Source organism: Lolium rigidum, chromosome 4, assembly GCF_022539505.1.
Source record: "Lolium rigidum isolate FL_2022 chromosome 4, APGP_CSIRO_Lrig_0.1, whole genome shotgun sequence".
Taxonomy (NCBI): Eukaryota; Viridiplantae; Streptophyta; class Magnoliopsida; order Poales; family Poaceae; genus Lolium; species Lolium rigidum.
The window spans coordinates 97764238-97775248 of NC_061511.1; the positions used below are offsets into that span (position 1 = coordinate 97764238).

An 11011-nucleotide genomic window follows, 5' to 3' on the forward strand; every position below is an offset into this window, starting at 1 on the left:
AGCCAGACATCAGCACGGTCCGTGGCCAGCTCCGGCGCCTCAAGGACTTGCTCTCTACCTCTATTGAGGCTGCGATTGAGAATTCCGAAGAAGTCAAAGGCATCCTCGCGGGTATCCATTCTCATCTCCCTATGACCCCGCAAGTGAAGCTTTGGCCCGCCGTCACCCCGTCGGTCTTCAAGTCACGGATTCAATCCGCTCGCCAAAGGATTACTCTTCGCCACTCCCAACTTCCGCCGAGAGCCGATATTGCCGAGAAGTGCCGACGGCTCAATGAGAAAAAGGCTGCTCCGGACGCCAAGACGGATACTTCCGCCACCGTGCCGAACTCGAAACCTTGCACAAGGAGTTGGAGGACCTCGAAGAGAGGGTAAGGGTGACCAAACAGCTCATCCAAGATAAGGAGGCCCTTGTCGCCCGCTCCGAAGAAGAAGCAAAAGATCTCACGACTCGATCCGAAGACCGATCTGGCTGAAATCCGTTCCCTGAGCAATCAGCTGGTGACGGGCAAAGACGCAGATGATGAAGCTGAGATTGCTGAGGCGGAACGCATCCGTGTTGATGCTATTATCGCCCTCGGCGTGTTTCTCCAGTAGGGCTTTCATAGACAAATGATTCTGCTTCTCGGTAGGGCCTTGATATGTTGATCGCTACGTTTGCAACGTTTTGCTTCTCTCCTTCTTGTTTTTTTTTTTTTTATTATTAGCCGATTTTCCACCGGCTATCGTTTACCATCTGTCCGGCGTGGTGACCGTATGCCTCCCTCGAGCCGAATCTGTCTGGTAACTACAGATATCGGCTCGCGTTACGCCTGTGCGCCGTACTTGCGAGTCAGCCCCGTTGGGACTCGTGTAGTCGACGTGGCCGCCGTCCGTTAGATCGCCGCTTGACCCAAGCAACCATGTGGTGAACATAACCTCGGTCGGATCGTCGGAAATCGGGGCACCGAGCTCCGTCGGGAGGACGAGTAATGCGTCCGCATCGGCCGAAGTCATCGCTATCGGCCTTCCTTTGATTGTTTGTTTCGCGCATCGGCCCGAGCAACGTAGTTACCCGTGCAGATCCTCGTAGGTGATCGGCGTGCCGTCCGCCATCTCGGATGTAGATGGCGATGTGGTTGATGTAGACGATGGTCCCACCGGCGTGCCGAATGTGTTGATCGCCAAAACCCACCGGCGGGCAGCCGGCCTTGTCAACACCGTAGAGCCGGGGGAGCCTAGAGCTGCGGCCGGCCGAGACCCCTCCGAGCGACGGCCCGCAATGCTCTTCCGGTCACACGCGGCGTTGCGAAGTGCAAGGGCGTGCCACCCGACCTATACCCGGTCGGGAAGGTGATGAGATTGCCTCGCTTAGTTTCCCGCGGAGGCATACATGTAAACGTTAAATACGAGCCTCGATCGGCTCTCGAGTTATCCCGTGAATCGGCTCAAAGAGCCGATCCACCCATGATCCGTACGGGGTGTACGAATACTTGGTGGTCCCGCTTGATCAAGATGAAGCTAATGAGATCTACGACGATTTAGGGTTTTCACCACATAATCGGATCATCCTACTCCGAGTTGGGCCGGATGGCCACGCACGGTGCTCGTAAGCCGATCCTAAACAAGGCCGAAAAACCAACATGAAGTTGATCCTAGGAACATCCCGTTTAGGACTTGCGAACGCCACCCTACGTGCCACAGATCCTCCCCTTTGTAAGGCCAAACTATTGCGTATATTAAACTAATCCTTGTAGAACAAGGAGCAATCGTAACGGATCGGATCTACTAAATAATGATCAAGCGGGTGCCGCCCCCACACCCGAGATAGGCGTGAGGACGACTAGATATGCAAGGGTTGCACTACGTAAGCATGCTTAAACGAAGAACAATGCTAACCCTAACACATCTAATGATAACTACGTTGCTCGCCATCAAAAGCGCTTCAAGTACGAGCAACGCATGAACAACGTGGGGCTTGTGCTGCCTAGATCGCAAGATGCGATCTAGGCAGCATGTCGCTTACCCGATAGAAACCCTCGAGACGAAGGAGTTGGCGATGCGCCGAGATTGGTTTGTTTTTGGGGTTGAACGTGAGTTGTTGTTTATTCCATAAACCCTAGGTACATATTTATAGTCCAGGGGACTTTCTAATGTGGGCATGCACTAAACCGTGCACGACTAAGATTCTATCTCTAAACTAAAACAGATCTAATATGTTACAGATACACGGGCAATTAAGCCCAACTTGGTATAAAAGGCCAATTCATGTAATTCTCCACGTATATTTCCTTAAGCCCATCTTGACTGCGGCCCACCTCCGACTTGGTCAAATCTTGGTGATAACAAGTACATACGCATGGAGCTTAGGACAGTCCATGTGGAAAATAATCTATGCACATCTGAGTAATCACAGAGATTAAATTAGAGTAGTTTAATATATTTGGGTGATGCAATGGTCATGTGGATTCAGTTAATAGTGGTGAAAAATTGTGGAATTAAATTTTTTGGGGCTACATAATCGCACGATGCCTCGTCGTTTGCCATGGTCCAATTATGGTGCTCGATTTTGTTCACCCTCAAAGAGATTACATAGACGAGACATGCAATTGACTAGTGACACTCTGTGGTACCCATCTAGTTGACATCGTAACTCAATGGTTGTTGGACTGAAAAGTGCGATTGCATTTGTCCGTTCGGCATGGACTTAAAAGAAACGGGTTCGCAGCATTGCGAGGCAGGGACTAACTTCCATTTCATTTCGGATGCGAGAATTTGTCATTTTTCTAGTTCGGGATTGCATGTTTTCTATATAAAAAAAAACTCTACAAAACGAGTACGAAGCTAGATTTCATGTTTTAAACATACTACAATGTCTAGCATAATTTTTAAAAATAAAAATAAATTCAGGTGATGCAGAGATTTGAACTCATGACCTAAGATTGGGAAGCAAAGGCTTCATCCAATTGAGCTAGCACAACATTCTGTTAACTCTAGACAGAAATTTTATATATAGAGTAGTGTGGCGCCCCCGGGAGGGGCGCCACACATGCCGCCACGTCGGATCGCGCGCACCCGCTCGGCGTCGAGGGCGCCACGTCGGCTGGGAGAGTGGCGCCGCAGGCACGGGCGCCACACTGCCATGTGTGGCGCCCATGGGAGGGGCGTCGCACAAAGGTGCTAGATGGGTGAAATAGTTGTCCTGGAGGGTCGATCGCGTGTTTTCTTTCACTTTTGGGTTATTTTTGTGCAAATCGCGGAGAGGTGAGGCAGTCACGGGATCTTGCACGTGGGAACGCTAGTCCCTTCAGGGGACCCAGTGGAGATGGTGCTCTTATACCAACCCAAACGCACGCAGGGCAGGACCAGCAACCGGTCCACGAACCAACGCGCCTCCGAATTCCTCATCAAATCCATCCATGGCGCAGCAGGAGAGGCGCTTGCTCTGCGTGGCACCGCCGGGCTCGACACCAGGAGATGAGGAGACGTTCCCGACGGTCCAGGCCGCGGTGGATGCGGTGCCGCTGGGCAACACGGCGCGCACCGTCATCCGCCTCGCGCCGGGGGTGTACGAGGAGCCCGTGTACATCGCCAAGACCAAGAACTTCATCACCCTCGCCGGCGCGTCCGCCCAGGTCACCGTCATCACCTGGGACAACACCGCCACCCGCATCAAGCACGCCCAGGTAAGAACCGACGGCCGGCTCCTACGCCTATCCCCTGCTCGATGAAATGTACACTCGGGAACCGAAACGGTAGTCCATGGCGCAAGGAATTGCTGCCTTGTAGCCTCCGTCACTGCTTTCAGTATATTTGCTTCCATGGCACATTCTTACATTACCAAACGCCCTTCTTAAACACATGGATCTGCACTACGCTTTAGGCGTTCTACGCTATCATATCCACTTTGATATTCGCGTGCCTGCCACTGCCAGATCTGGGATACTCGTGCTGTGGCACTGTTTAACCTGTCCCAGTTTGGGCCAGGTTCAAGGGCTGCTGGTGCTGGGTTTAGTATCATGTATTATTATTATTATATCTAATTGCATACATCAGATGGGCTTTTCATCCCTTCCCCGTTGACATTGATTAGCAGGCCTGTTGGTAGTAGATTATTGCAAGTCTATTTCTTTGGTTGATGGAAATTTAGTAAGGAATGACTAGGTGACACTCAATCAACTTCAGAATGTTCTTAAGTCTCCGTCAGACATATGGTTGGGCCTAGCAAGTAGTTGGGACTGCTAAAAGTATATTAGATTTGGCATGGGCCTTTCAAAACCCTGTACGTATAGCTCCTCTTGTATTTGTGTTTGTGTGTGTGCTCCTAGAATGCAATTGGCCCATAGAATATTGGAAGCCATTAGAGGCACCTGTCTGCATGTATTTTTTTTCTGAATCAACCATGACAAACTGACTAGCGTGTATTGTTGTATACTATACTAATAATAAGATAACTCATATTGTTTGGAACAAAGTAACACATGTATGCTTCCATACAAAAACCAACCAATTGTGTATGCATGTATACCAACCTACTTTTTTGCATTTGGCAAATTACTCAAGAATATGAAGAAAAGTGCAACTTGTATTGGAAACCAGTTGGATTTCATATTTTTTTGAGAAAAGTGCAACTCATATCGAAACCAGCTGCTAACTGCATGTTTCTTGAGAAAAGTGCAACTCTTAAAAAAAACGGTTGCTCATTGCATGTTTCTTTACAAAAGTGCAACTCAAATCGAAATGGAGTTGTTTCTTGACAAAATTGCTACTCGTATAGAAAATCGGTTCCTAATTGCACGCTTCATGAGAAAAGTGCAACTCGTTTTGAAAATCATGTGCAAATTCCATGATCTTAAGAAAAGTGCAACTCATATGAGGAAAACGGTTGAAGTTGCACATTTCTTGAAAAAAATGCAACTCGCATCAATACCGGGTTTCTACTTGCATGTTTATTTGGAAAAGTGCAACTCATTTTAGAAACATGTTGCTAATTGCACGTTCTTAAAAAAGTGCAACTTGCATCACAAATTTATTGAAATTTGCTCAATTCTTGGGAAAACTGCTACTCGGATTGAAACCGTGTCACTACTTGCATGCTGAAGAAAAATGCAGTTTGTTTCATGAACTGGTTGATAATTGCACGTTTTTTAGAAAGTGCAACTTTTTTCGATAAGCACCAGGTAATTTTACGTTTTTTTTCCAGAAAAGTGCAACTCGTATCATAAACCGTTTGAAGCTTCACATTTTTTTTGAAAAAAATGCAAATCGCATTGAAAATGTGCGATCTGTTTCACAAAATGGTTCAAGTTGCACATTAATATAAAAAATGTGCAACTCGCATCCAACCCACGTTGCTAGATGCCCATTTCGGAGAAGAGTGCAACTCGTTTCCAAAACATGTTGCTAATTGCATGTTTATTGAGAAAAGTACAACTCATTTCGACAAGCACTTGCCAATTGCACGTTTCATGAAAAAAGTGCAACTCGATCGAAAACTGGTTGAATTTGCACAATTTTTGAGAAAAATGCAACTCACATCTGCCCTGATTGCTATTTACACGTTTGTTTAGAAACGTATATGGATCTTTGTATGGCTTGAAACAGTCGCCACGGGCGTGGACAGGTTCAGGAGAGTTGTTTGTGGTATGGGTTTCAGAGACTTGCAGCTCTTTCACTTAGCTCTGCTTGGTAAACAAGGATGGCGGCTGATTACCGCACCTAACTCGTTGTGTGCGGTAATCAGCTAAAATAAAGAGGCACATATCTAGCAAATTCCAAAAAAATGAGTAATTCTAAAAATGAAACCCTTTATTTTGAAAAACAAAGGGCAATGCTACTCACGTGAGCCCATATCCTTTCTTTTTTATCAATTGCTAATTCCGATCTTCCTCCCCAATCTGATATTATAGTCCCTTGAACCTTTAGACAACACCCAAGCTTCCATAAGAGTCACTTTCAGGGCCTTCCTTGTAAATGTCGTTGGACCCTTCAATATCTTGTCTAGCGCATCTGAAAAAACTGATTGCTAACTGCTCATCTCTTGAGAAAAAACCAATTCTAACATTCTGTGAAAAATAAAGATATAAAAAACAATAATAGAAAAATAGAAAAATAGAAAAATAGAAAAACAAAAAAGGAAGAAAGAAGGCAAGGGAAATGAGTTAAACGAACACTCTAGTAATAAATAACTACATTTAAAAAAAAACTCGGAAGGCAATAGTTCCTCAAAAAAAGGAATATATGCATGGATATTCTATTGCATGAAACAGATCTAAAGAACAAAGGCTCATAAAAGGTACATTGAGAGAACACAGGGCTCACCATGTGGAGATGGAAAAAACGAAAAAGGATAAAGCCTAGAAAAATCCCACAAATCCCACACACACACCAAACAACATGAAAAATCATCGTACATACGATGATATGTTACCGTCGACTGAGAGTTAAGCTAAAATCAGTCGAGTTTGGTTTAGCAAATCCGAATTTAGTAGGTACTACCTCTGTTCCATATCATAAGATGTTTTGGGTAGGCAGATTTAGTATATCCTATGTGTCATAACCTTTCATGAGTACTTCCTAACTATGGCGAGTCTTCTCCCTCCACATCATTTAGAAAAGACAATAAATATAAGTCATACAATGCGTTATCTCTTAATGCCATCCCTAGCCATTAATAAGACTTAATTAAATTTTAGTGGAAATCATGTTAATAATAGATGGTATGTTGTACAATGTAGAAAAGGGCCTTCCCTTAATTTCTAAGAGATCATTCCTGAGCTAATAAAAGTCAACCTCCTCTTTCTTCATTCTCTCTCCTCCAACTAAGCGAACATCCAATATGGCAACTCTAAAAGAAGACTGACATCATCCCATTATGCTTGCCCTTATAATTTGTTGAACAAGGACAAATAGGTAATTTAAGCAAGCAGTGGGCCAAAAGATAAAAGCTTTATACATTTAGGTGACTATATGTTTATGCTTCAGAGAAGGAGGAGTTAGGCGCAGATAGGTTATCACCTTCTTAGTTTGACACCAGAGTTTTGCTAAATGTTTAAGTTTGTCATTCTCCGTACTTCTAGTGATACCTCTCGAGTTGACTTACTGTTCCTTTTACTGTTATGAAGAGATCCAGGGTTATTGGGACAGGAACATTTGGCTGTGGAACAGTTATTGTAGAGGGAGATGATTTCATTGCAGAGAATATCACGTTTGAGAACTCAGCTCCCCAGGTACTGCTTGTTCACCTATTCTCCTTGCACAAAGAGATGATCAGGCAATGGTTGTGGAAAGCTGATGTGTTCTGTTGTGATGCAGGGATCTGGGCAAGCGGTCGCTGTACGTGTAACAGCAGATAGGTGTGCCTTCTATAGTTGCCAGTTCCTTGGTTGGCAAGTATGCATATTTCTTCACCGTCTGGTTAAATTACTAAATTAATTAGGGTGATATGCAGTATTACTACAAGATCCTGATTTGGACTAAACATCATACAGGATACATTATATTTACATTACGGAAAACAGTACTTAAGAGACTGTTACATTGAAGGTAATTGTGATTTCATCTTCGGTAACTCGATTGCTCTTCTGGAACATTGCCATATCCATTGCAAGTCAGCGGGATTTATTACTGCCCATAGTCGGAAATCCTCATCAGAATCGACTGGTTATGTATTCTTAAGGTGAGTTGTCTCATGATCATTCCTAGACCTTGTCAACGTTAGTTGCATCGTACTTTCATAAGTAACTTGATAGAGTTAATAGCATAAAAACACCACAGTTGGAGCAAAATTTACCGTGTCATAACACTTCACGTTCTGGCGACCAAAATCAACCACTATGGCACTTTTTTTTTGCAGTTCGGCAAATGGTCGATTAAACACTAAAGCTGTGTTTGGTTTGATGTATTTGAGCAATACCACAGTTTTTAAAAATATCACAGTTTCAAATACTTTGATGTGTTTAGCTGTGACTAAAAATTGCAGTATTAATACTTTAGTATCCCTCAAACTGTATTATTTTTGAAGTATTGACAAAACAGCCGCAGACCACTTTTTTCTGAAACATAGAACGATGAAACATTCCCACTCAGGCCATCGTTCCTAGTTTATGCATGCTTGCATGCAATCTGCTACCTCTGATGCCTTTTATTCATCTACTACTGGTTGGGGTGCCCCATGGGGCACCTCCTTGCCGTACAGTGGCGGCCCAATCCCGTCCAAATTACCAGTCTTCAATTTCCTTGTGTCGGTTGTTTGTTTTTAATCGTCCTGTTCGTGCTTGAGATCTGCAGTCGTCGACTTACCTACCTATACAATGCTAGAAACCACACGTGACCTGCTGCTGTTATATTCAGAATGATGGCATGTAAACTTTAAGCAATACAAAAGTTATTCTGGTACTGGTGTTCCAAACACAGGAGCAAGACTGCACGTCATAAGCACAGCTAATCCTGCTCCTAACCATGATGCACAAAATAACTCAAGGAACCAGCTAGCACTGCAAACTCCTCTGATGGTTGAATTGACAGATACTATATAGTTGAAAGTATGTATACCATCGAGGCATGCATTAACCGTAGTCTTTTAACAACCGTCAATTGGTTTTAACTGCCACATGGAAATATCATCTCAGCTCCAAGAGCATGCCAAGGTAACAAAGATGTATATAGACAAAAAACCATGGGCTGAGATGTGTGTGTGGGTGGGTGGGTGGGTGGGGGGGGGGGGGACTGAATGGCAAAATTTGATGCCTGATTTGCTCTTCAGGGTAGATGAATCAACTTCAACTGACAGCCACTGCAACACTGATAGTTCCCATAGGAACCTAACAACAAAAAATAGTGGTTGTTATAATTAATAAATTAATTATCAAGTTGTACAGAATCTAGGGTACTGCCAAGCAGACTACCCACCATCGAACACTAATAGTTCCCATAGAGAGTCCATCACATCACCGGGTCATGTCCACCTCAGCTAATGACCTCCTGTTTCTGTCACCTCAGCGCTGACAAATGGGTCCCACGGTCTGTTCCGCTGTTAGTTCGTGTTCAATCAATCATTTGCGCGAATTGCAAAAAACTTGCCGTAGAGAGGTAGATTTCGGTCGCCATAACGTGAAGTGGTATGAGACGGTAAATTTTGACACAATTGTAGTAGTTTTATGCTATTATAACTTGATATGTAGCTTCAGCACTTCGATATGCCGTATTTTATCTCTCCTTGTTGTCACACTCAGGTGTATTATTACTGGGAATGGAGAAGCTGGATACATATTCCTGGGTCGGCCATGGGGGCCCTTTGGGAGGGTTGTATTTGCACACACTTTTATGGATCGTTGCATAAAGCCCACTGGGTGGCATAATTGGGACAAATCTGAGAATGAAAGAACCGCTTGTTTCTATGAGTACAGGTACTGGATTCATCAGAATTAGTAACTTTACGTATGACATATATCAAACTCACATGGTCGAATGCTACAGTGGAACTTCTATATTGTCTTTTCATATTGTTCCTCCTTGAAAAATTAACTTATGCTTCTGGAGTTATTCCAAGTAATGTTCTTCAGGAACAGAGACTTCCAACACTATATAAATGACATGTTGCTATGAACCAAGCATATAGAAATCATGAGTCATTCTAGTGTCAGTTATTTGGTAAATAACCAGTTCCCACCCTCCATGGCTGTGCTAGGGGCTGTGCTTGTTCACATCAAGCCCTCACAAAACATAGAGAGCAAGAGAAACCGAGAGAGAGGCGTTGTACTTGTGTGGTGACACACTGTTTCTCTCTACCATTGTAAGCATACAATCGTTGTTTGCCCACTTTGGCACTTCTTCTGTGAAACTGATAGCCAGTACATTGAACTTGTAGTTGGTCACTTAATCATTGGTGCATATGCTCATCGAATCTGAGTATCCGGGTATTGACTACTGAGGTAGTATTGCAAATGATAACTTTGAGATATTCAGATATATACAAGCAAAAAACAAAATGTTCTCGCCTCATTTTTTGATGCGTGACAACTTTAGTTAGATTGGTATATGCCGACATCTAACCAAACATTTTGTGTTTCTGGTACCAAACTGCATTTTTTTTGGTTACCCTATTTACCTAAGTTGCATTACCGTCTTACTTAACCAAGCCACCTACTGTTAAAAAAAAGCGAGAACTAATATTGAGTGTGCAACAGCATTAACCATTTTACCACCGCTTTTCTGCAGGTGCTCAGGGCCTGGTTCCCAATCATCGAACAGAGTTGCTTGGTGTAGACAATTGCTTGATTTGGAAGCAGAGCAGTTCCTTGCACACTCTTTCGTCGATCCGGACCTTGATAGGCCATGGCTTCTCCAGATGATGGCGATAAGGATACCGGCTTCAGCATAGTCTTTGATCCTAGGATCCTTGTTCAAACCACCTTCATAGCCTACATAAAATAAATTTAGGTGGTCAGTTTAGTATGGCCTTTGCTTTGCGGGAGGGCCGGGTGCATAGGCACCCTTTATTTGAAATGTATTATATTAAAAAAAGTCAAAAAATATAAAACAAAATGTCTTGTGTATATCTTGACATGTTACATGGTTATAAAGTTGTTTCAACAAAAACCGACATGTTTTGTGTCTTGTGTAAAAAGACAAATTTTGGTGCTAAAATAATCTATTTCTCGTGGCAGTTTCTCGTGGCACAAAAAATATCGGTTTCATGCTTTATGTGTGCACATAGAACATGTCTCTCTACATGTGAAACTTTTTTCCTAAATTTTTTGACCTTTTGAAATACGTTTTCTACATACTGGGTGCATATGCACCAGAGATCAGTTTTGGGTTTCCGCTTTGCTTCACAACCTAGAATCTCATTTCTTTTTTTTATAGAAAAAGCTTTAATGACATCGTGACAATGTTTTGTTGTGAACTGTGTGAGCCTCTGACAAATTGATGGACTACTACCACATACAAAAAATATGCTATTATGTACTAATTTCGTCCTATAATACAAAATGTTATTGTAATCAATGTACTATCATACTAGTTGTTGTACA

At 43.3% G+C, this 11011-nt stretch overlaps 1 protein-coding gene across 1 annotated transcript; it reads left to right on the top strand.

The window, feature by feature from the left end:
• Positions 1 to 3340: 3340 nt before the first annotated feature.
• LOC124649881 (pectinesterase 31-like) lies at positions 3341 to 10638 on the top strand. The gene is made up of 6 exons (XM_047189450.1): positions 3341 to 3664; positions 7103 to 7207; positions 7293 to 7370; positions 7469 to 7656; positions 9212 to 9385; positions 10197 to 10638. Exons 1-6 carry the CDS (start codon positions 3398 to 3400, stop codon positions 10357 to 10359), a joined length of 975 nt encoding a protein of 324 aa, XP_047045406.1. The 5' UTR covers positions 3341 to 3397; the 3' UTR covers positions 10360 to 10638.
• The last annotated feature ends 373 nt before the right edge of the window (positions 10639 to 11011 follow it).

Excerpts from the sequence above, each read along its gene's own strand:
- LOC124649881 (XM_047189450.1), top strand. The coding sequence starts at position 3,398 with ATGGCGCAGCAGGAGAGGCGCTTGCTCTGCGTGGCACCGCCGGGCTCG. Across the intron at positions 7,208-7,292 it reads TTGAGAACTCAGCTCCCCAG|GGATCTGGGCAAGCGGTCGC; the intron begins GTACTGCTTGTT and ends GTTGTGATGCAG. Across the intron at positions 9,386-10,196 it reads GCTTGTTTCTATGAGTACAG|GTGCTCAGGGCCTGGTTCCC; the intron begins GTACTGGATTCA and ends GCTTTTCTGCAG.